The sequence below is a fragment of the Helianthus annuus genome, chromosome 9 (assembly GCF_002127325.2).
Source record: "Helianthus annuus cultivar XRQ/B chromosome 9, HanXRQr2.0-SUNRISE, whole genome shotgun sequence".
In the NCBI taxonomy this organism is placed as follows: domain Eukaryota; kingdom Viridiplantae; phylum Streptophyta; class Magnoliopsida; order Asterales; family Asteraceae; genus Helianthus; species Helianthus annuus.
In genome coordinates this window covers 6,307,439-6,334,659 of record NC_035441.2, presented here as the reverse complement: position 1 = coordinate 6,334,659, position 27,221 = coordinate 6,307,439, and the positions used below count along the sequence as shown (strand labels likewise).

The 27,221-nt window shown below is 38.4% G+C and overlaps 1 protein-coding gene across 1 annotated transcript; it reads left to right on the top strand.

Moving 5' to 3' along the window:
- The first annotated feature begins 7,738 nt into the window (after positions 1–7,738).
- LOC110875191 (uncharacterized mitochondrial protein AtMg00810-like) lies at positions 7,739–8,476 on the top strand. The gene has a single exon (XM_022123390.1). The coding sequence runs from the start codon at positions 7,739–7,741 to the stop codon at positions 8,474–8,476; it is 738 nt and encodes a 245-aa protein (XP_021979082.1).
- The last annotated feature ends 18,745 nt before the right edge of the window (positions 8,477–27,221 follow it).

Below are 27,221 nucleotides of genomic sequence, written 5' to 3'. Positions count from 1 at the left end.
ATCACCTGAAACATGTTTGAAAAAGGTTTTGTCAGCGGGAAATACTGAGTGAGTTCATTCATTTTTATGAAATGAACCTTAGTTATAAATTACAGCATAAGAGCGATTACAATGGTTTATATCTTATATTTATCTGGTGCTCTGTCACAATGGTGACAAGTCACAATGGTGACGATGGTCATACCACTATTAGGTCAATGAACCCAAATAGTGATGATTATCCCTAGTAGGTCAATGAACCTAACTGGGAGAAAATTAGTAATGTGCACAATACCCCACTAGCCAGTGATTCAAGATATCCACGACTTGGTCCCTGTAATTATAACTTTTGAAAATAATTTGGAGTATTGTAAAACAGCTGATAAAAAGAGAATGACTCACAAACTGTGAGAAAAGAGAATGGACTCACATTGCAGATTTAACGAGCAGTGTATAAGCCTACTGATTAGCCTTGATTAACCTAATTGAAATAACAATGCACACACAAACGGGTGAGTAACTAATACAGCAGTTACGACAATTCACGAGATCAAAATCTCACAACGATTAACAAAGTGCGATACTTAACAATTCAGCGGATTCACAACGAATGACAGAGTATAGTCCGAGTTCGAACAGCACTCAAACATTCAAGTCGAAATCATGATGAATAACAAAGTATAACTCAATTTGAGCAGCACTAAAACAATCGTTGGATAGTTACAATCGATCGGACGTTGAATCGTAATAGCGATCGAGTTATTACCCTGATTGCGGCAGCACTTCGTGAATTGTGTGTGTTTGTGAATGATTTCTATGATATCTCAGAGCATAATTCGAATTTTTACGTCGTTTCAGTGTCAGAATTCAAGTCCCAAGGCCCTCTATTTATACACAAAAATTGCACCTCCCGCTAGTCGCGGAAGAATCCGTGTCGCGTGCCGCGTGTCGCCTGTGGTGACATTTTTAGGGTAGGGTAGGTACGTGTCCAACTAGCTCAGGTGAGTCGACAGTTTCGATAAATTCAATTTAGACAGCGAGTTTTGATGATAATTATCAATTAGGGTTTACCCCCCTGAGTATTTTTGGGGCCCTAATCCTAATTCCGATTGTTCTAAAAATTTTAGGGTTTATGCGGAATTACTTGGGTTCCTCAATTAGGGTTCCTTAATAGATAACTAACACACTAAGTATTGATTTTAGTGAGAGTTGTTACATCCTCCCCACCTTAAGAAAAATCTCGTCCTCGAGATTTATTGGAATAGTTGAAGATACTTTCTCTTCTCTTCTGATTCCCGTTCGCAAGTGTATTAGGGTTCTATCTATGAATCCCACTTTACTTGAACTAACACTAATCGTTTGGGTTTTTGAGAAACTTGATCTTTCTATCTTCTATTTGTAGTGGTTTCTCTACAAATTTCAATTTTTCATTTACCTCTATGTCTTGAAGAGGTACTACCAGGGATTTATCTGATAAACATTTCTTGAGATTGGATACATGAAATACATCATGTACTCCAGCTAACTCTTCTGGTAATTGTAAATGATAAGCAACTGGTCCTATACGTTGGATTACTGGAAATGGTCCTACGTACCTTGGACTTAGCTTTCCTTTCTTACCGAATCTAACAACTCCTTTCCAAGGAGATACTTTCAATAGCATTTTGTCTCCAACTTGAAACTCCAACGGCTTTTGTCTATTATCTGTATAACTCTTCTGGCGATCTCTAGTCGTCTTCAGCCTTTCCTTCGTGATACTGGATATCACAGTCGTAGTCAATTAGGATTTTCATCCATCTCCTTTGCCTCATGTTTAATTCTTTTTGCTCAAATATATATCTTAAATTCTTATGACCCGTATAGACAGTAAACTTACTTCCATACAGATAATGTCTCCAAATCTTAAGGGCAAAATTATGGTTCCTAATTCTAAATAATGAGTGGTATAGCTTTATTCGTGCTTTTTCAATTGCCTTGATGCATACGCAATTACCTTTTTGTGTTGCATTAACACACGTCCAAATCCTAACTTTGAAGCATCACCATATACTTTAAATCTTCTGTTCCTTCTGGTAAGGCTAAGATTGGGATATTTGTTAATTTATACTTTAAGATCCTAAAGGCTTTTTCTTGTTTAGTTCCTCATTCAAACTTAACTGTTTTACAGGTTAGCTTAGTTAATGGTATAGCTATCTTGAAAAAATCCTTAATAAATCGTCTATAGTATCCGGCTAAACCTACAAAACTCCTAATTTCCATTGCGGATTACGGAATCTTCCATTTGGTAATTGCTGCTGTCTTATCAGGATCTACGTGAATACCTTCATGATTCACCATATGACCTAGAAATTGTACTTCTGGCAGCCAAAATTCATACTTCAAGAATTTGGCGAAAAGCTTCTCTTTTCTTAACAAAGTTAATGAGTGCATGCAAGTGCTGATAATGTTTTTCCTGACTTTTGGCATAAATAAGTATATCGTCGATGAAGACAATTACACATTTATCCAAATATGGTTTACAGATCCTATTCATTTTGTCCATGAATGTTGCAAGTGCATTTGTTAATCCGAAGGGCATGACTGTAAACTTGTAATGACCATACCTCGTTCTGAAAGCAGTTTTAGGTATGTCTTTCTCTTGTACTTTCAATTAATGATATCCGGAACGTAGGTTTATTTTAGAAAAATATCTAGCTCCTTGAAGTTGATCGAAAAGATCATCAATCCTAGGTAATGGGTATCGATTCTTAATTGTAACCTTATTCAATTTTCTATAATCCATACACATTCTTATCAGACCATCCTTTTTCTTAATAAACAACACTGGTGCCCCCTCCCACGGGGATAAACTAAGTTGTATGAAACCTTTACTTAATAATTTATCTAATTGATTTTTCAGTTTTAATATTTCTGTGGGTGCTAACTGATAAGGTGCCTTAGCTTTTGATATAGTTTCTGGAATTAGATGAATCCTAAAGTCTACTTCTCTATCAGGTGGTAACCCAGGTAATTTTTTTTCTGGAAAGATGTCTGGGTATTCGGAGACTACAGATATATCCTTCAGTTCTTTACCCTTAGTGCTAATGATTACTGAAATCATATAGACTAATCCTTGCTTTCGTTCATAACTAGCAACTTTCATTACTGATATGAAGTTCGTGACCTTACGTGGTTTATTTCCTGTAATCATAATTATTTCTCCGGCGGGTGTCTGAATTTCTATAAAGTTCTTATCACAGAGAATTCGAGCATGGTTGGTTACTAACCAATCCGTTCCTAACACAACATTAAATTCAGGTAATTTCATAGGTAATGGGGTTGCGGAAATTTATGACTTAAAAGTTCTATTTCTATGTTTTTGCAGAACCTTATTTAACTGAATTCCCATCTGCCGTTTCTACTGTAAAAATTTGCCTAATACTGGTTAAAGGTAAGTTAAGAGTTTCGCAGAATAAAATATTTTGGTTTGTACCACAGTCAAATAATACTTTTGTGTAAACGTTGTAAACTAAGAATGTACCGGCTATCACATCTGGAATGAGCTCTGCTTCCTGAGCAGTCAGTTGGAAGGCTCTTACATTCCTTTTTGTTTCTTCTGCAGGTTTGGCTTTATTGTTAGATAGTTTGTTCAGTTTTGGACAATCTGGCCTAAGATGTCCAGCTTCTCCACAGTTGTAGCAGACTGAAAATCTCTTCCTCCTGCAGTCTTCTTCTTGATGCCCCGGAATTTTGCAAAAATTGCAATATCCTTTGCATCTTCCAAAATGCTTTCTTTTGCAAAAATTGCAAAATGGGCTAGTGGAAGATTGCCCATTCCCTCCTTTCTTGAAATTGTTATGGTTACCCGGACGGAATCCTTGGGTAATCTTTTGGGCTACTTCCTTCCTTCTATTTTCTTCTCTTGTCCGTACTAGTTCGTCAGTCAGAGTATTGGCTAAATCTACCGCATCATCAATCGTGCGAGGTTTCGCAGCCTTGACGATATTACGGATTTCGGCAATCAATCCCCAAATATAACGAGAAATAAGTACCGGCTCTGGCGAAGCCAAGGTTGGTACTACTCGAGCATACTCGAAGAATGTTGAAGTATACTTTCGGCAATCTACATCCACCATCCGGTGGGTTAAAAACTTATTTGTCATTTGTTCCTTTTCATACTCGGGACAGAATTTTCTTTCTACAAAGCTCTTAAATTCTTCCCAGTTCATAGCATACGCCATCCTTCTTCCTTTTGCTTGTAACACCGTATTCCACCATTCTAGCGCCCCTTCTTTGAAAAGGTTTGATGCGTACATGACCTGATCATCCTGAGCACATTTACTTATGGCAATTACTGCCTCGGTTTTCTCTAACCAACGCAGTGCCGCAGTCGCTCCTTCATTGCCTGCAAACTCAGATGGTTTACAAGCAAGAAATTCTTTGTAAGTGCAACCAGGCATTGCAGCTTTCATTTTCTTAGGGAGCGGAGCTTGTCGCGGTTCATTATCATGATTAACATGATCATTGCCTCCGTTTACGCTATTACTGAAGTTATCTTCAGAAATACGTTTGCTAGGAATGATTTGTTGTGGTTCTATTGGATTTTTAACAGCAGCAACGATTGCTGGAATAGCGTTGGCTATCCCTTGAGCAATTATTGCTGGAATAGTGTTGGCTATCCCTTGAGCAACGATATTTTCTATCTCCTGTCTAGTCATATATTGCTCCCCTGATTGTTGCTCAGATTTATTAACCTCGTTAACTGGTTCATTATTAGCGTTTTCCATTTGATAACTAATTTAGAGATAAATAATTAGTATACAAGAAATAATCCAATGTCACACTTAATTGCACATAATCACGTAAACGAACAAAATTTGTAAATTTTCTAAAAATATCATGCTTCTATATATAACCGTTTAATTATTTATTTTACACATACTGATTTTACTATTACTATTACACAACAACAGTTTCATAAATCCCCTATCCTTTTTCGGATGATATTCTAGTAACGACGTTCCCTCTCATCGTATTTCCAGGAGATCTGTTCCCCAATCTCTTGGATCCTATTTCCAGTATTCATTAGTTCTTCATCAAAGCGAAGTTCAGCCGTATTCTCGTTACTTATTGGTGGATTTGGTAAAGATTCTGAATTCAACTGAGGAAAAAGCTTATAGGGATTGTTTTGTAACTGTATTTCATTAGTCAACCATTCGTCTATTTGCGAGTGGATTGAAGGGTTTGGAATAGCTGGTTCTAAGTTCATTGGTAGTTGTGTTTCAAAAGAGTGAATAAAAACATTTTCATTAACAGGCTTAATAGTATTATAGCTTGTCAATATAAAATCTAGCTCTTCCTGAGATGGTAACCTTTCAATTTGCCTAGAACTTTCCCCAATTTCTATTTTCTTAGGCGTGGGTTTCTCGAGAGGTAAAGCGTTGAATTCTATAGGTTCTTCTATGTCTGGTATATACCTATTGAAATCTCTGGAAACCTCTATTCTTACTGGATAGAGATTTAAATTCTGAAGGGCGTCAGACAAGTCACTCATGCTGTTTAGCAAAATACACACAATTACTAAGTTAAAATTCATAACAAAATTTTATAGAAAAACTTTTAAACATTATTTCATACTGGGTAATTACCAAAACAACTGAAATTTAAAACACACTAGGTTTTATTTGTAAATTTATTTATTTACTGAATAAGGTTTCTAGATGGTAGATAATAAAGGTGCTAAAAATTGGGTCAATTTATTTAAGGATTTGCATTAATCGCTACGTTGGCTAGCATATAAAGATCTGCACATACTATACATAATTAGTCAGATACTAAAACACATAATCGTAAAATAGCAATTAAAAATTCCTAAGTATTTCTCAGTTACTTTAATAGGCTAAAATCAATAGTAAGCTTAAATCAGTGGCTCTGATACCACCTTTTTCTGTCACGGCCCTTGACCCGGTTTGACCCGTTTCAGGAGCCGCGGGACAGAAATCCCGTGGTATTCAATTTAGGTGACAGCGGAAGTCTTTTTAAAACAGGATCTTTCAATTATTTAAAACTGCCCGTTTATATAATCTAGGGATAAAACCCAATAATTTACAATAAGATGATTTCACTAGGAAATCTTTATTTTACAAAGCATGTTTCTTTATTTATTTACATTGAGCCACTTTTCTAAGCTTGAAGTGCTTCACGGCACTTTTCTTGGATCACAACAGATCACCTGAAACATGTTTGAAAAAGGTTTTGTCAGCGGGAAATACTGAGTGAGTTCATTCATTTTTATGAAATGAACCTTAGTTATAAATTACAGCATAAGAGCGATTACAATGGTTTATATCTTATATTTATCTGGTGCTCTGTCACAATGGTGACAAGTCACAATGGTGACGATGGTCATACCACTATTAGGTCAATGAACCCAAATAGTGATGATTATCCCTAGTAGGTCAATGAACCTAACTGGGAGAAAATTAGTAATGTGCACAATACCCCACTAGCCAGTGATTCAAGATATCCACGACTTGGTCCCTGTAATTATAACTTTTGAAAATAATTTGGAGTATTGTAAAACAGCTGATAAAAAGAGAATGACTCACAAACTGTGAGAAAAGAGAATGGACTCACATTGCAGATTTAACGAGCAGTGTATAAGCCTACTGATTAGCCTTGATTAACCTAATTGAAATAACAATGCACACACAAACGGGTGAGTAACTAATACAGCAGTTATGACAATTCACGAGATCAAACCCTCACAACGATTAACAAAGTGCGATACTTAACAATTCAGCGGATTCACAACGAATGACAGAGTATAGTCCGAGTTCGAACAGCACTCAAACATTCAAGTCGAAATCACGATGAATAACAAAGTATAACTCAATTTGAGCAGCACTAAAACAATCGTTGGATAGTTACAATCGATCGGACGTTGAATCGTAATAGCGATCGAGTTATTACCCTGATTGCGGCATCACTTCGTGAATTGTGTGTGTTTGTGAACGATTTCTATGATATCTCAGAGCATAATTCGAATTTTTACGTCGTTTCAGTGTCAGAATTCAAGTCCCAAGGCCCTCTATTTATACACAAAAATTGCACCTCCCGCTAGTCGCGGAAGAATCCGTGTCGCATGCCGCGTGTCGCCTGGGGTGACATTTTTAGGGTAGGGTAGGTACGTGTCCAACTAGCTCAGGTGAGTTGACAGTTTCGATAAATTCAATTTAGACAGCGAGTTTTGATGATAATTATCAATTAGGGTTTACCCCCTGAGTATTTTTGGGGCCCTAATCCTGATTCCGATTGTTCTAAAAATTTTAGGGTTTATGCGGAATTACTTGGGTTACTCAATTAGGGTTTCCTTAATAGATAATTAACACACTAAGTATTGATTTTAGTGAGAGTTGTTACAGTATAAATAAGCATATTATTAGGGGTTTTTAGGTATCAACAATTTAAGGACAAGCATGGACATGCATCGTGAATAAGTATCGTATAAGTATGAATTACAAATAAGGATTCGATGTACAAGGAATTCGAACGTATGAACATGTATGAATATGTAGATGGTGAATTTAAAGAAATACGAATTTTATTTATGATCCAAGTCTCGGATTTTACAACGAAAGGACGACTACAATAATACAAGATTTCCAAAAATAGCATTACAAGGCGAGCTTTCTAATTATGGAAAGTATGAAAAAGCAGGGCGTTACATAAATAGGCACCCAGGGCGTGGTACCAACGATTTACGGATTTTGTTACTTCAATGGGCTTCATGCAAAGTCGATGTGATAACTCTCTTTTCACATATCATTACGGGGGTGATATTGCGTATTTATTGATCTATGTCGATGATATTATTCTCACCACTTCTACCGATTCGCTACGAGAGAAACTAATGGGCAGCCTCGCGGCTGAATTCGCAATGAAAGATCTTGGACCTCTTAGCTACTTCTTGGGTATTACGGTCTCTCGCATTCGTCAGACTATGTTTCTGTCACAAAAATCTTATGCCTTGGATATTGTTAATCGTGCGGGTATGTCCTCATGCAATCCGGTCGGTACACCAGTCGATACAAAGCCTAAGCTTGCCGCTACATCTGGTACACCGTTTGAAGATCCCAAGTTATACCGAAGCCTTGTGGGCGCTCTTCAATATCTCACGTTTACTCGGCCTGATATTAGTTACGCGGTTCAACAAATATGCATTCACATGCATCATCCTAGCATTGATCATTGGCAGGCATTGAAACGCATTATTCGTTATATTCAAGGCACGGCAGACTATGGGCTCACTCTATCCTCGTGTTCGGATATCCCTCTCCGGGCGTATACCGACGCCGATTGGGCAGGGTGTCCCGACACCCGTCGCTCTACATCTGGATATTGCGTTTATATGGGGCAAAATCTTTTATCTTGGTCTTCTAAGCGGCAATCGACCATCTCGCGATCTAGTGCTGAAGCCGAATACCGTGCAGTTGCTAATGTTGTTGCTGAAATTTGATGGCTCCGCAACCTTCTTCTTGAATTGCGCCGACCTCTCTCCAAGGCCACCTTAGTGTATTTTGACAATATCAGTGCAATCTATCTGTCGAGTAATCCTGTTCAGCATCAACGCACAAAACATATCGAGCTTGACATTCATTTTGTGCGTGAGTAAGTTCAACGTGGCACGATAAGGATACTTCACACTCCTACTTGACTTCAGATTGCAGACATCTTCACCAAAGGACTACCTCGGGTTTTATTTGACGACTTCCGCTCCAGTCTCAACATTCGTCCACCTCGTGCTTCGACTGCGGGGGTGTAATAGATATACCTTATGTAAATATAGATAGGATTATGTAATTAGTTCTTCCCTAAATTATGGGATTGTATTTTGTATATATTGAGGTGTCAATCAATGAGAATAATCAATTTGAGCCATAATATTCTTCATTGACCTCGTATGAAATGATTATGATGTTTTATTTTGTCAATATCCAAAAGCTTAGGTGGATATCAAACTCAATACAAGTTTGACTTGTTATTGAGTCGAAATGGTCCTCGAGCATACTTATCTTAACCACATGAAAGATTTATATCATCATATATGTGTTAGCAACTCTAAGCTTCAAGTTCACATCGATATATATATATATATATATATATATATATATATATATATATATATATATATATATATATATATATAGGGAAAGGATCAATAGGAAGTTTATTTTAGCTAGGAAGTGTAGGAAGCAATAGGATTAGGACATGTGGCAACATTTAAAATAAAGAAAAAAAGTATTTTAGTCAATCCAACCCTTTCTTCTTCCTTTTCAAAACCCAGTAACTTCAAAACCCACCATTTTCAAAACCCACCATCTTGAACCATTTCTTCACTTTCTATCTCAATAATCACTACATTATAGTGCGATTTTTATCACCAATCAATGATTCAAACACCCGATCAACGTGTTCTTCATCTTTTTTGAAGAAAACCCAGTTTAATTTCATACAAAATCTCGTTTTTCCGGTGATTTTGAAGATAATCACTCGATCCATTCGATTCGAGCGCTGATAAGTGTTTCAATCATTCAAAATTCGTCAATTGTTGAAGAAATCACTTCGATCCATGTAAGAAATTCTTTAATTTCATTTTTACGATCTGGGTTTTTGATTTAGTCATTGCGTTTTACGATCTTGGCGGGGGGTCTGGGAACAGCGCCCCTGGTAACGGGGTCCCAGGGGCAGCAGCCCCTGGCGGGGTCCAAGGGGCAGAGCCCCTGGCTGGGGTTGAGCTGCATTGATTAAATTGCTGTAATAAAAATGCATCAGAAAAATTAATTTTCTGTAAATTGCCTCTGGAAACTGCATTCGTAAACTGCATTGGTTCAGAGACTTCACAGCACAGACAATTCACAGCACAGACGAAACTATTGTCATGGTTCAATGCGTTTTAGAGAGAACACTTTCTTTGGTGTTTTTAGGCAATTGCGTTTTAGAACTAAAACATTTTTTTATGTTTTCTGGCCATTGCATTTTAGAAAAATACATTCTTAAAGTGTTTTTGGTGCATTGCATTTTAGGTAAAACATTTTTTAAGTGTTTTTCAGTCCATTGTGTTTTACATAGAACATTTTCTCTTGTTTTTTAGTCAATTACGTTTTAGAATGAGTCATTTTAAGTGTTTTCTGGCCATTGCTTTTTACAAATAAGACATTTTTTGTGTTTTTTGGTGCATTGCATTTTAGGTAAAACACTTTTTATGTGTTTTCAGTCCATTGCGTTTTAGAAAACAGACATTTTAAGTGTTTTCTGGCCATTGCGTTTTAGAAATAAGACATGTGTATGTGTTTTTGGTGCATTGCGTTTTAGGTAAAACACCTTTTTATGTGTTTTTAGTCCATTGCGTTTTAGAAAGTACATTTTCTTTTGAGTTTTTAGGCTATTGCGTTTTAGAAATAAGACATTTCTTTGTGTTTTCTGGCCATTGCGTTTTACAAATAAGACATTTCTTTGTGTTTTTTGTGCATTGCGTTTTAGAAAAATGTCATTTTTTAGGTTTTTTTTTCATTGCGTTTTACGTAACTGGGGTTTTTTCTATTGCGTTTTACGCAACTGGGTTTTTAAATACCCATTACGTGATTACGTGATTTTGAATACCCAATACCCATTACATGATTTTAAATACCTGGTACATGACTACGTGATTTTTGAATACCCATTAAGCGATTACGCATTTAACATAAATCATTACGCATTCGATGTAAATTCATTACGTGATTACACATTCAGTATGATATGTTATAACTAATTTTAATACAATTATGCTTATTACATGATTACATATTCAATAATAAGAACTTGATTGTTTATGGTTTATTACGTGGTTAAATCTCTAATATACGACATTATGTTGCTATTATAGGTTGGTTTGGCTAATATTTTGTATATAATGTATCCTTAATACGTGATTATACCTGAAATATTAGGTATTCCATATGAAATATTATGTATTACATGTTTTGTTTATACTTAATTATGTAATCACTAAGTAGGGTTACACATAAATACTATAATGATATCACGTAATCACGAAATGGGTATTTAAAATCATGTAATCATGTAGTAATAGATAGTCAACTTTTGTTACATAATTACATAATCACTTAGTGAGGTTTCACATAAAATACTATAATTAAATCAAGCAATCACGTAATGGGTATTCAAAATCACGTAGTCACTTACTGGGTATTCAAAATCTCGTAATCACGTAATGGGTTTTCAAAATCCTTCAAAAAATATTTTAAGAAAAATATAGCAATAAGCTGCTCGAATTAAAGAGAATGAAATGCTCGTTAATACGGTGTAATTTTTATTAAAAAAAAATATTAACGGGTGAAAAAAATTATAGTCGGTTGAAAATCAAAGGAGGAGTGGTTTATGAGTCAACAATATTGGATTTTTCTATTTTACCTTTTTCCCCAATTGTTTCCTTGTTTTTAGTTATGTGAATTCTATATTTAGGGACCACTTAATTTCAACCATTGATTTTGCCAATCAATGGCCAAACTTCTCTCCTACACTTCTTACTTCCTCTTGTACAATTAGGGTTGTGTAATGGTTCAGAACCGGACCAGACCGAACCGAACCGGAACCGTTTAATTCTAAATATAAGAACCGGAAACAAAACGTATTCTAACGGTTCCGGTTCGGTTCGAAACCGGGTTAAACGGTTTTAGCGTAAACGGTTCTTGCCGAAACCGGTTTTCAATTAAATCCTAAAACTAAGAACAAAATAAAAACAACTAAAACAATAAACCGTTTAAAACATATAACTAAGAGTTGCAACATTCACAATTCAAATTAATCAGAGTAAAAGTAGCAACAATAAAATGTTTTAAACCAAAAGTATACAATGTAAAAAACCAAAAACATTATGTCAAAACTAGTTTAATATTCTTTAATACTAGATACATTTTTTAAATATAATATTTTAAGTTTAAATGAATTAATAGGGTTTTTAAATATATTATTTAAAGTTTAAACCAAAACGGGTTCTAGCGGTTCTTTAAAAAGAACCGTCGGTTATAACCGGAACCGAACCGGGAACCGTTTTCTCCCAAACTTAAGAACCGGAACCAGAGCCGAAATACAACAATACGGTGTGGATCCGGCGGTTCCAGTTCGGTTCCCCAGTTCTGACGGTTCAGAACCGTAAATTGCTCAGCACTATCTACAATAACCTTTCTCTAAACTAGATCCGGTGAGGTTTATTATATAACTATAACTAGGTTACAACCCCGTGTATTACACGGGTTGAAAAAAAATGTAATTTTACATACTAAATAATAAAACGATATATCTTTAAAAATCTCATTTATTAGACGGGTTGAATAAATTTAATTTTATATGTTAAAAAATAAAAAAATATTATATTTTTAAGAACCTCGTGTATTGTAATTGATATACCAAATACTAAAAAAGTTAAATCTTTAAAAACTCTATGTATTACACGAGTTGAATAAATGTAATTTTAGATTAATAGTATATTAAATAAATATATTTTGCATTAATAGTGTATTAAATAAATATAATTTTGGATAAAGTCTTATATATAAATTTTAAGTAATCAATATATTTGATAAATAATAAAAATACTAATAATAGTAAAAAATCTAATTTATATACTAAATAATAAATATAAAAGAAAGGCGGAAAAGCCCAAAAATAGGTGCCTCCAATGAATGACACGTGTCACATATTGGTTCTTTTATTATATAGTATATAGATATAGATGTTCACATCATCGGTTGTTTCAATCGATAACATAATTTGTTTTCATATCATGGCTCGATAACCAACACTACAAATGTGACAAACAACACTACAAAAATGGAGGTAGATATGAAATATCGAGTATAAAGTTAACCGAATAGACTATAAAGAAATTAAACTAAAGTAGAGTATATGGTGTAAGTATGGAGTAAAGTGAAATAACAAAGTAAAGTGTGCATGGTCTAAATATGAAATAGTGAAATAAGTCGTTTTATACTTAAGATTTATGAATAGGGTCAATGATGGTCAATTAGGGTCATTAGTGGTTAATTATAGTCAATAATGATCAACGACATTGATGATTGTTTAAGGTCACTGATAGTTATTGAAGGTTACTAATGGTTAAGTAGGGCGAATTATGGTCCTTAAGGGTAATTGATGGTCAACTGGCTAGGGTTGTTAATGGTTAATTAGGGCACTCATTGTTAATTTGGGGTTAATATGGTCAAGTACGACTTATATAGGCCCATTATGGATTGCCATGAATTAAAATGACTCATAAGGTCTAATTTGACCCATATGGTTAACTAATACATAATAAAGCTAATATGACTCATTTAGACATTTAGCACCTAATATATATCATTAAGATTATCATGGTCAAAGTTGGTCAACAATTGTCGACGTGGCTTAGTAATGGTAAATTAGGGCCATTGATTGTAACTAGTGTTTTTCAATGACGCGCGTTGCGTGAAAGCATTGATGTTTTCGACCGACATCATCCTACAACTCTTCTTTTAACTGTCTCTTCTTGCAAAGACTAAACGTGGACCCTAACTCTTGTTTCACCACTTAATCACAGTAAAAATTACAGGATTCATTATAGAATTAGTACAAATTCAAGTAACATTATTCAAACAGAGAAGTATAATTACAGATATACCTTTGTTAGGTTAATCAAAACTAAATCAGATTCAACTAAAACCCCCATACTTTGAGCAGACAAACTCCACAAATCCCACATGGGTTTTGTAGACAACAAAATTGATTCATCTTTTCAAAACCATGATCGCTGATTTGGATTTTTAACATGTTCTCACAACAGTGGTTGGTTCCACGATGTCACCGCCTGCGACCCTATAACCAGCGCATCTCCAGCAACATAAGGCCCTCGCAATGCAATATTGACATCCTCTGTACTTGGTACAAACAGAGTATTAAACGATGCTTTACCTGATTACTAATTGAGTTGATCGCCATTACCTGAGTTGCTTAGACAAATGTCACACCCCGATTTCCACGTGTATCACCGGTGGGCCCGGTGGGGGATTACCGTGACGATGTTGGCAACAATATAGTCAAACCACACAATTATATAAATGCACAGCGGAAGCTTTAAAGACAAATATATATACTCCAACCTCTGATTGTAATATCAAATGTATTACAGAAGTTGCATGTATCCACAGCGGATCAAAATAAAGATAAAATATTGTTCTTTCAGATACAGCATCGAGTTTGCGAGACTATTCGTGATGCTTAGGAAGCTAATACCAGCCCATTTCGTATAGTACCTGCACTTAATCTTTTTGGGGAAAATACGTCAGTTTACACTGGTAAATACGTTCAACTGACACATTTGAAAATGTTTACTAAAATTGATTTGAATGCACAAGGCATAAACTCTTTTATAACTTGGGAAAATTATTAAAATCTTGTGAACGTTTTACATGTTCTTTTATGCGTTCAGTAGCCCGGGTCGTGCCGGGTTAAAGATTTATAGACACACCACATTGCATAAAACCGTAGTATAAAAACCAACGGCTACGTCTTTTAATTTAATGTCGACAATGTATACCGGGTGTACGCCTACACCGGGATGTCGATGGTCGTGGCCATTTCGTAAAATGATGCCAAGGATATCCGGGACAACGGTCATTAAACCCCCCAAAGGCTTTTAAGAAACAAAACTGTTTAAATGAGCCGATCATATTATTTAATTAACCACCTAAGCGATGGAAAAATATAATGCTCAATCAAGCGGTATTAACATACCGTAACCCAAGCCCGTATAGGGGAAATAAGTTAAAGTATTTACCTTTGCAAGTATTATTCCTTAATTTGGTTAAATCACCGATAGCTTTTACTGGGGCTCCTAATCTGGAACGAAGGTTTTAATTAACCTCTTAGAATCCTAACGGGTCTTTTATATTGGCCGTAGCCTAGACCGGTTGGTTCTGGAATATAAATATGGTTCAATCGCGCGAAAAGGCGAAAACCGGGAATGGAATGTGATTCTGCCCAAACAAGTTCAGAGACTTGTTTTATATGGGTTCAATGTTCACATTCTGGATTTTGGGGTTCAAATAATATAATTTGACCCGTATCGGCTAATTTATGAAAACTAGTTTCATAAGCCGAACCGTGCGCGCAACAGGCGGAACGGTTAACCATGAGAGTCCTACGCTTATTCCCTAAGTTAATATGCCTTAAAGAGGTTGTGGTATCAGTAGGATACCTTCCGTGATGCCCGTAACGAGTTTAAGTTAATATTATGCCCCGAAGGGGCTTTTCGGTCATTTTAAAGATTTTAAAAGGGTTTTTCGAGTTCTACAGGAAACCTGAGTTTCCCGAACAGTTTATAACGTCTAAAATATTTTATTTATTATTTAAAATCAGTAGCAACTGGAATCGGGTCAAAAGACCTTGTAGAACTCAAGTTTTGGCCGAAAAGGGCATATTCGGTATTTACCGAACCGTAGCCATAACCGCAGGTTATGAGCAAGGTAAAAATTATTAAAAATCTTTAAAATTCCCAAAATATTATTTTATAACAGTGGGAAAAAAGTTTTGGTGACGAAATCTTGGTTTAGATAGGCGTTATGCTAATTGCGCCGTTTATTACTAAAGTTTCTTATAAATGCGCTATTTAGCATAACTCTCATTCTAGACCTCGGATTGACGTGAAACTTTAAGGACATGCTTATAATTTAATAAGCAAGGTTCTGGTCCGTTCGCGTGTCCGAAATACTTGTTTTATTTTCAAAATGACGTTACGGTCAACTTTTAGGCGATTAACGGAAACGCGCAAAAGACTCGGATAACTCATGAACCGATCACAGAGGTTTATACCTTCATGTAACCTGGTCCTAAGAGAGTCTTAAGGCATATCTATACCTTACTAAAACGGGTCAGAACTGAAGTCAAAGCAAAAGTCAAACTTTTGCGACATTCGGCTCCGAACCGGTTCAATATAGCAAATGGTCGATTCAAATGAGCGCAAACGAGTTTATATACTTAATATCATGTTTTATGAGTGTCTAAACAGGTTCCATAGCATATACATTACAGATTATGCATAAATCGCAAAAATAGTTTTCTGTTGACTTTTTAACCGTTCGTTTGACTCGACATTTGAGCTAGTTAGAGTGGTGATCAGAGGGAACCCTTTTAGAGGTTTATTACCCACATTAATACCAACTCATAACTACCTTTGATTCGTCATAAGACAGAACCATCACGGATTTATTTTAAAGTCAAACCGTATTTACGACGGTTTGGTTTCTAGCTATATACTAAGCATGAATTGAACTACAAAGGATCTAATGGACTTACAGAAGTTATGACTTGCTTAGAGAACAAAGAATGATGCTTGAGAGCCTTTAGAATGACCAGAGAAGTGTTGTTGAGTTGTGATGAAAGTTATGAGCATAAGCATGCTATTTATAGCCAAAGTCAAGGCCTAAGATCATCACACAACACTCTACAACTGATCATGGATGGTTGGCATGTGTCCTAGAGGGTTATGGGTCGAGTAGGGGGCGCCCATGACCCTGAGAAACCCATCATTCATTGTTTTGGCGCTTAAAACAGCCAACAGCCAACAATCTGTCGCTGGGCGTCGCTTACGGACCGTATGGCTTCGGCCTTGCGGTCCGTAAGCCATAAGCGGATCCGGTGTAATCATTCCCCCTCCTTACGGTCCGTAAGGCATATCCTTTACGGTCCGTAAGGGGTTAAAAATAAATCTTTTTCAAATGATTACTAAATCTCTGTAATTAATAACGAATCTTTGGTAATTAATTACCTGACCTTTCGGGTTTGAAGGGGTAACTTTGCGATATGGCCCTCTGTTAATTACAATTAAGGACCTCGCGTTATTTACCCGTATCGTTAGGCCCCTGGTTAATTTATTTATTATTCAGAAGGCCTTAAATTATATTACTGACGCTTTTAACCCTTCTCGTACGAATCTGATCATATCTTTCTCGTTTTAAAAAGGAATTTCGCGGAATCTATACAGTATATTCTAGTGAGCGTATAAGACTGTTACAAAGCTTTGGGGACGTTAAAGGATCACTCAGAGGTATAATTAAACATGTTGGCACCGTTAACCCCCGTGGTTTGTAATCTCTCACTTTCTTCCGCGTTTCACTTCCGTACGATCTATGATTTACTCGTGTGAAGGTACAAGCATTATTTAGGGTTACTATACAGTATATTTACCCTTGATTGACATTTATGACCCTCGAATTTATATATTTTCAAGGTTTGTCAATATTAGTCCTTTATTTAATATCAATGCCACGTGTAATCAAATGACACGTGTTAACACATTATTGGACACAAAAAATTCGAGGTGTTACATCCTCACCCCCTTAAAATAAATCTCGACCCGAGATTTACTCAAATAAATAGGGGTACTTTTCTTTCATTGTGGCTTCGACTTCCCACGTATATTCGGGACCTCTACGAGCATCCCATTTGACTTTTACAATCGGTACGTGCTTTCTTCGAAGCTTCTTCACCTGTCGATCTTCAATCGACAAAGGTTTTTCTACAAACTTTAAGCTCTCATCTATATGCACATCTGTGTGTGGAATCACCAATGATTCATCGGCGAAGCACTTTTTGAGATTGCAGATGTGGAACACATTGTGAATTCCATTGAGCTCTTCAGGCAAGTTCAACTTATAGGCAACTGACCCGACACGTTCAATGACCTCAAAAGGTCCTATGTACCTCGGACTCAGTTTGCCTTTCTTGCCGAAACGCATCACTCCCTTCCAGGGTGACACCTTAAGCAACACCTTTTCACCCACTTCGAAGTGAAAATCCTTACGCTTTGGATCAGCGTAGCTCTTCTGCCTATCGCGGGCAACCTTGAGACGTTCCCGAATCTGGACAATCTTGTCCGTTGTCTGGAAAACTATCTCTGGTCCCGATAATTGGACCTCTCCTACTTCCGCCCAACAAACAGGCGATCTACATTTCCTACCGTATAATGCCTCGAAAGGCGCAGCCTTTATGCTGGTGTGGTAGCTATTATTGTAGGAGAATTCGATCAGGGGTAGATTCTTATCCCAGTTACCGCCTAAATCGATTGCACATGCACGAAGCATGTCTTCTAGCGTTTGGATAGTACGCTCACTTTGACCGTCCGTCTGTGGATGGTAAGCCGTACTAAAGTTTAAACGCGTGCCCAAAGATTGCTGGAAACTTTTCCAGAAATGAGACGTGTACCTGGTATCTCTGTCGGAGATAATAGTCACAGGTATGCCGTGTAAGGCTACAATCTTATCAACATAAAGTTGGGCTAACATATCGGAGCTATACGTCTCCTTGATGGGTAAAAAAATGAGCTGATTTAGTCAGCCTATCGACTATGACCCATATTGTATCGTTTCCTTTCCTGGTTTTGGGTAACTTGGTAATAAAATCCATCGTTACACATTCCCACTTCCACTCGGGAAGTTCAGGCTGTTGTAGCAAGCCAGACGGCTTTTGGTGCTCAGCTTTGACTTGAGCACAAGTCAAGCACTTTGCTACGTGGGCGGCTACAGACTTCTTCAAGCCTATCCACCAATAATTTGCTTTTAAATCTTGATACATCTTGTCAGCACCAGGATGGACTGAGTATTTGGAACTATGGGCTTCCTGGAGGATAACATCTCCTAACCCTCCATATATCGGAACCCATATACGTCCGTTCAGTCTAAGGATTCCATCCTTGCTAAGAGTCAACTGCTCTTCAGTTACTCCCAACTTTTCATTGGGATAATTAGCTTCCAACACAGCCTCTCGCTGTGCAGCTAATATTCTTTCAATTAAATTGTTCTTGACCTCAATGCTCTTGGCATTGATTCGAATAGGTTTTACCCTTTCTTTTCTGCTCAGGGCATCAGCGACTACATTCGCCTTACCGGGATGGTACCTGATCTCACAATCATAGTCATTCAAGGTTTCCATCCAGCGGCGCTGCCTCATCTTCAACTCTTTCTGATTGAACAGGTGCTGGAGGCTTTTGTGATCAGAATAAATCACAAATTTAATACCATAAAGGTAATGCCTCCATAATTTTAGTGCAAATACAACGGCACCCAACTCCAAATCGTGGGTGGTGTAATTCTTTTCATGCACCTTTAATTGCCTTGAAGCATAGGCAATCACCTTGCCTTACTGCATAAGCACACACCCCATGCCTGTGTGTGATGCATCGCAGTAAACTACGAATTCATCAGTACCTTCTGGTAATGTCAACACAGGTGCGTTGCTTAGCTTCTGCTTCAGAACTTCGAAGGACTCTTGCTGCTTTGGGCCCCAAATGAACTTTTCTTTCTTCTTGGTCAAGGACGTTAAGGGCGCAGCAATCCTCGAAAAATTCTCAATAAACCTCCTGTAGTATCCTGCCAATCCCAGGAAACTATGAATTTCGGTAGGCGTCTTTGGCTCTTGCCAGTTCATGACCGCCTCTACCTTAGCGGGATCCACCTGGATACCACGTTCACTTACAACGTGACCTAAAAACTGAACTTCTCGTAGCCAGAATTCACATTTCGAGAATTTGGCGTAGAGTTTCTCACGCTGTAGTAATTCGAGAATGCAACGGAGGTGCTTCTCGTGGTCAGCTTGGCTTTTAGAATATATAAGGATATCGTCGATGAAGACGATGACAAATTTGTCCAAGTACGGCTTGCAAACGCGATTCATGAGATCCATGAACGCAGCCGGTGCATTTGTGAGCCCAAAAGGCATCACGAGGAACTCGTAATGACCATAGCGAGTCCTAAATGTTGTCTTATGTACATCTTCATCTCTGACCCTTAGCTGATGATAGCCTGACCTCAAGTCGATCTTCGAGAAGTAGCTCGCCCCTTGCAGCTGATCGAACAGATCGTCGATCCTTGGCAAAGGATATCTATTCTTTATGGTAACTTTGTTCAGCTCACGGTAATCGATGCACAAACGCATCGATTCGTCCTTCTTCTTTACAAACAGGACAGGTGCTCCCCAGGGAGACGAACTAGGTCTGATAAAACCTTTTGCCAATAGTTCATCTAACTGGGTCCTTAATTCCTTCATTTCAGTAGGAGCTAGCCTGTAAGGTGCTCTTGCTATGGGAGCTGCTCCAGGTATGATATCTATTCTGAATTCCACTTGTCTATCTGGTGGCAAACCAGGTAGTTCTTCAGGAAAAACCTCGGGATATTCAGAAATGACAGGAAGATCCTCGATCTTCGGCTTAGGTTCTGCAATTATCACCTGAGCCATGTAAATTACACATCCTCTGTTCAAACATCTAGAAGCTTTGAGCATAGATGCGTCCTCGGGTAATCCGTACTGCGTGTCTCCTTGAATGGTGAGCGATTCACCACTCGGAGTCTTTAGCACTATAAGCCTTTTGTTGCAAACGATTTGGGCCTGATTACGGGATAACCAATCCATGCCTAAGACTATGTCGAATCCCGCTAGATTGAAGGGAAGTAGAGATAGAGGAAAAGAATGGTTCTTAATGGACATTTCACATCCCTCTAGCACAGTGGAGACGGTTTCTATCGTGCCGTCTGCTAACTCTACCTCGTATTTCATATCTAGGGTTTTGGTCGGCATGTTCAATAGTTTACAAAACTTTTGGTCTACAAAGGACTTATCAGCGCCAGAATCGAAAAGTACTCTTGCAAATATATTATTTACGAGAAAAGTACCTGTAAGCACATTGTCGTTCTGTACTGCCTCCTTTGCATCCATGCGGAAGACTCTCGCGTTTGTCTTCTTGGTCTCTTCCGGTTTCCTGGCATTCTTAGGGAAGTTGCTCTTGATATGCCCTTTTTCATTGCAACCGTAGCAGGTTGCGTCCTTGATTTTCTTACAATCCACCGTCTTATGATCCTTGGACTTGCATAGTCCACAGGAGGAAGTCTTTGGCTGCGACTGTGAATTCGACGCAAACCTACATTTCCCAGAGTGGGGTTTCTTGCAGATTTTGCAATTTGGTCTTTCACCAGCCTGCCCATCCTTCTTCGTCTCCGACCCTCTTTTGCCATCACCGTTTCCACGGTGCTTCTTTCCTGACCTTCGTGAGGTATCATCCTCACGTTTCCTCTTCTCAGCCTCCTTGCTCCTTAGCGTCCTCAGACGGACAGCATCTAAAGTTAGAGACAAGGAGAGGTCAGTAACTGACCTGAAGGTCGTCGGCCGAGAGGCCTTTACGCTAGCCTTTATCGCAGGCTCCAAGCCCCCAATGAAACGGGCGATTCTTCTAGACTCTGGTGTCACATGGTATGGAACCAGGCGAGACATCGTATTGAAGCTCGTCAAATAAGCCTGGCAGTCCAGGTTCGTCATCACCAGTGACACAAAGTCAGCCTCGATCTTCTCAACCTCATGCTGAGGGCAGTAGTTTTCCTTAATGAGAGCAATAAATTCCTCCCATGTCATCTTGTATAAAGCAGACTTACCTGATGCCTGCACCAACGCCCTCCACCATGCCAGGGCCTCGCCCTTAAATGACTGGGACACAAACTTCACCACATCCTTCTCTGCGCACCCACTGATGTCCACAATAGTGTCCATCTCATCTAGCCAAGTGATACAATCAACAGCACCTTTCTCCCCCGTAAATTCCCGGGGCTTACAAGATACAAAATACTTGTAGGTGCAACCCTTGGCACCAGATGCATCAGTGTATTCTCGTTCACGATGAATACTATTCTCAGCTGACGAGTGGTTGTCGTCATCTTTCTTGGGTTGAGAGGGTGGTTTGGAGTGTGTCTTTGGTTTGGAGGGTGGTTTTGATACGGTTCTGCCTTGGGACTCAGTATATTGACGATCCAGAGCTGCCTGAACAGCATTGTCAATTAGAGCCTTTAACTGTGCGCCTGTCAAATGCACTGGCGCATTGTCGTAGTCATCTTCATTTGTATGGCTATTCTCTCCATTGGGATCCGCCATTGAAATCTTGAATCTGCTACAGAAGATAACAAAATTTTTATTCAGGAGATTATTATATAATTGTCTTTTATGACAATTTGTCAACCATGGTAACAGAGACCATATTCGGTTAACTTGTTACTCATTTAATCTTAGGATTTGAATATATCCTATTTTAACTATATCAATAATATTGGCGGCATAAAGCCTAATCACGAGGATGTTTTATAATATTAGCCGAGATTTCAGAGAATCAAAGGCGTAGAGGTTTGAACCGTAGTTCTCTTACCCCTTTCTGGCAGGGAGTCATAGACCACCACTGTCTTTTGTCTTTATAAGACAATTATTATGGCCCATAGGCAATACACCACAAATGGATGTTTTATCAAGGTTGGCCCGTAGGCACTACATCACTAATGGACGTTTTAATAAGGTTGGCCCGTAGGCATTACATCACTAATGGATGTTTTAATAAGATTGGCCCGTAGGCACTACATCACTAATGGATGTTTTATATTGTGATCACCTTTACTGGTGGTTTAGCCCATGATTTATAAATCATTTAGTTGGGTCTTTAAAATCCTTTAAAGGATTATTGTATAAGAATGACGTGTGTGATTTTAACGAATCACATCTGCCATGAGTGTTAACATGCTCACAGAGGTTAACAGGGAATCTGAATCTTTCAATTAGGTCTTACCATCTTGACCGGATCTTAAAAGACACCAGGCTAGGTTTCACCTTTTAAGATTCTTTATTTAGGCAGATCAATTGAAAAGGAATGGTTTTAATTTATTTCATACATATTAAAACATACATTCCATAAATTTCAAATATTATCACATATTGCCCTAAACGGGTCTTTAAACAATACATACCTTTATAAAGGTTAAATAAAAGATAGGTCCATACAGGTACTAGTACATGACATATGTCCTTGTAGGATTAGCGGATAAGTCCATGTAAGGACTAAAATACGATAAGTGTCCACGCAGGGACTTATTTCAAAAGTAGAAATTACATTAATATAACCATAAGGGCTAATGGTTGCGTTTCTTCTTTTTGCCCTTCAACAGGTTTGCTAAGCCCTAGAGAAAACCTCGGTGGCTCTTTTTCTCTTCCTCAAACTCTCTCTCCACACGATCTAGTCGATGGAGTATCTCTTCCTGTTCAGGAGGAGAGAAACGTGGTTGTGGCGCTTGTTGCGGAACTGGAGGTCTGGGAGGTATTGGATACCCATGAGCTGAGTAGTCCGGTGCTCCCATGTTCCCGTGAGCTCCGTCAGGGTAGCGTGCATTATATCTAGCTGACACCACATATGGGTCGCGCTCATAATTGTAGTTGTAATGTGCTTGTGACGGTTCGAACGGGTTGTAAGCCGTTGGACCCGTGTAAGCAGGTATGGGTTGGTCATACCCAAATGGTGGCGAATTTGGTGCAGCTGGTGCGGAGTTCGCCTCCTGTATAGGACTTGAAGGTCCTTCTTCTTGTAGTGGCGGATAGTGGCTACTACTAGAGTGTCGAGGGGTGCTGAAGTGGATACCCCCTCCACCTCGTGTGGACATACGAGCATTTGTCCTCCTACGCCTTGGCGGATCAGGCATTACTGGTTGCGCCGGTGGCGGAGGTGGTGGCGTAACTGCCACAAAGCGTGAATCCTCAGAGGGATCCTGTGGATGTCGCGGTTGTTGTGATGTCTGTTGAGGTGGTGTGTAGTACCACTCATGTCGGTCAAACAACGCTTGGAAACTGTCTGGCCCCTGATAAGGTGTGCCATGGAAGGATGACCCATCAGAGACTTCTATCGGATGCGTGGGCGTACCACGAGCAGGTTCTGTTGGATCAGTATCTTCATCTATATGGTCTTCGGAAAAGTGATCTTGTGGCCCTAGTGGAACAAAACCTGAAGGTTCCTGTATGTAGTCAGCTGGATTAAACTGACCTATGAAGTATGGAGTAGGGTCGTCGTAATTTCGGTGCGATACCGAACGTTGTAGAGGTATGAAGGAAGGTTGTGGGTTGTTGGGATCATTCTCTGAGTTTGGCCCAAAGGAGTGCCTGTATGATGGCGTCGAGCTGTGCGAGGTGGAATGCCTCGCGGGTACGTAAAGGTCTCTTCGTCGTTGTGGTTCTTCGCTCCTTGTCATCGAAGGAGGTCTTGTACCTGACGGTCCAGCTTCGTGATCGTGATGTGTCACGATATCTCCTCTGCCTCTTCTTCCTCTTCCTCTTCCTCGGAATATAACAGGTGGCATTTTCCTGCTCCAAAACTTATTAAAAATCGAAATGAAAATAAAGACAAAAAGGAGTATTAATCCGAATTTGTCCTAAGTTATTGTCTAGACTCAAGTATGTGCAATTGTGTCATTGAGATTAAACACAATAGGATAGTGTTTAATTCACTCAATGTTGGCTCTGATACCAACCTGTCACACCCCGATTTCCACGTGTATCACCGGTGGGCCTGGTGGGGGATTACCGTGACGATGTTGGCAACAATATAGTCAAACCACACAATTATATAAATGCACAGCGGAAGCTTTAAAGACAAATATATATACTCCAACCTCTGATTGTAATATCAAATGTATTACAGAAGTTGCATGTATCCACAGCGGATCAAAATAAAGATAAAATATTGTTCTTTCAGATACAGCATCGAGTTTGCGAGACTATTCGTGATGCTTAGGAAGCTAATACCAGCCCATTTCGTATAGTACCTGCATTTAATCTTTTTGGGGAAAATACGCCAGTTTACACTGGTAAATACGTTCAACTGACACATTTGAAAATGTTTACTAAAATTGATTTGAATGCACAAGGCACAAACTCTTTTATAACTTGGGAAAATTATTAAAATCTTGTGAACGTTTTACATGTTCTTTTATGCGTTCAGTAGCCCGGGTCGTGCCGGGTTAATGATTTATAGACACACCACATTGCAAAAAACCGTAGTATAAAAACCAACGGCTACGTCTTTTAATTTAATGTCGACAATGTATACCGGGTGTACGCCTACACCGGGATGTCGATGGTCGTGGCCATTTCGTAAAATGATGCCAAGGATATCCGGGACAACGGTCATTAAACCCCCCCAAAGGCTTTTAAGAAACAAAACTGTTTAAATGAGCCGATCATATTATTTAATTAACCACCTAAGCGATGGAAAAATATAATGCTCAATCAAGCGGTATTAACATACCGTAACCCAAGCCCGTATAGGGGAAATAAGTTAAAGTATTTACCTTTGCAAGTATTATTCCTTAATTTGGTTAAATCACCGATAGCTTTTACTGGGGCTCCTAATCTGGAACGAAGGTTTTAATTAACCTCTTATAATCCTAACGGGTCTTTTATATTGGCCGTAGCCTAGACCGGTTGGTTCTGGAATATAAATATGGTTCAATCGCGCGAAAAGGCGAAAACCGGGAATGGAATGTGATTCTGCCCAAACAAGTTCAGAGACTTGTTTTATATGGGTTCAATGTTCACATTCTGGATTTTGGGGTTCAAATAATATAATTTGACTCGTATCGGCTAATTTATGAAAACTAGTTTCATAAGCCGAACCGTGCGCGCAACAGGCGGAACGGTTAACCATGAGAGTCCTACGCTTATTCCCTAAGTTAATATGCCTTAAAGAGGTTGTGGTATCAGTAGGATACCTTCCGTGATGCCCGTAACGAGTTTAAGTTAATATTATGCCCCGAAGGGGCTTTTCGGTCATTTTAAAGATTTTAAAAGGGTTTTTCGAGTTCTATAGGAAACCTGAGTTTCCCGAACAGTTTATAACGTCGAAAATATTTTATTTATTATTTAAAATCAGTAGCAACTGGAATCGGGTCAAAAGACCTTGTAGAACTCAAGTTTTGGCCGAAAAGGGCATATTCGGTATTTACCGAACCGTAGCCATAACCGCAGGTTATGAGCAAGGTAAAAATTATTAAAAATCTTTAAAATTCCCAAAATATTATTTTATAACAGTGGGAAAAAAGTTTTGGTGACGAAATCTTGGTTTAGATAGGCGTTATGCTAATTGCGCCGTTTATTACTAAAGTTTCTTATAAATGCGCTATTTAGCATAACTCTCATTCTAGACCTCGGATTGACGTGAAACTTTAAGGACATGCTTATAATTTAATAAGCAAGGTTCTGGTCCGTTCGCGTGTCCGAAATACTTGTTTTATTTTCAAAATGGCGTTACGGTCAACTTTTAGGCGATTAACGGAAACGCGCAAAAGACTCGGATAACTCATGAACCGATCACAGAGGTTTATACCTTCATGTAACCTGGTCCTAAGAGAGTCTTAAGGCATATCTATACCTTACTAAAACGGGTCAGAACTGAAGTCAAAGCAAAAGTCAAACTTTTGCGACATTCGGCTCCGAACCGGTTCAATATAGCAAATGGTCGATTCAAACGAGCGCAAACGAGTTTATATACTTAATATCATGTTTTATGAGTGTCTAAACAGGTTCCATAGCATATACATTACAGATTATGCATAAATCGCAAAAATAGTTTTCTGTTGACTTTTTAACCGTTCGTTTGACTCGACATTTGAGCTAGTTAGAGTGGTGATCAGAGGGAACCCTTTTAGAGGTTTATTACCCACATTAATACCAACTCATAACTACCTTTGATTCGTCATAAGATAGAACCATCACGGATTTATTTTAAAGTCAAACCGTATTTACGACGGTTTGGTTTCTAGCTATATACTAAGCATGAATTGAACTACAAAGGATCTAATGGACTTACAGAAGTTATGACTTGCTTAGAGAACAAAGAATGATGCTTGAGAGCCTTTAGAATGACCAGAGAAGTGTTGTTGAGTTGTGATGAAAGTTATGAGCATAAGCATGCTATTTATAGCCAAAGTCAAGGCCTAAGATCATCACACAACACTCTACAACTGATCATGGATGGTTGGCATGTGTCCTAGAGGGTTATGGGTCGAGTAGGGGGCGCCCATGACCCTGAGAAACCCATCATTCATTGTTTTGGCGCTTAAAACAGCCAACAGCCAACAATCTGTCGCTGGGCGTCGCTTATGGACCGTATGGCTTCGGCCTTGCGGTCCGTAAGCCATAAGCGGATCCGGTGTAATCATTCCCCCTCCTTACGGTCCGTAAGGCATATCCTTTACGGTCCGTAAGGGGTTAAAAATAAATCTTTTTCAAATGATTACTAAATCTCTGTAATTAATAACGAATCTTTGGTAATTAATTACCTGACCTTTCGGGTTTGAAGGGGTAACTTTGCGATATGGCCC

What these genes read in the sequence shown, in the direction of transcription:
- LOC110875191 (XM_022123390.1), top strand. Translation starts at nt 7,739, where the DNA reads ATGGGCTTCATGCAAAGTCGATGTGATAACTCTCTTTTCACATATCAT.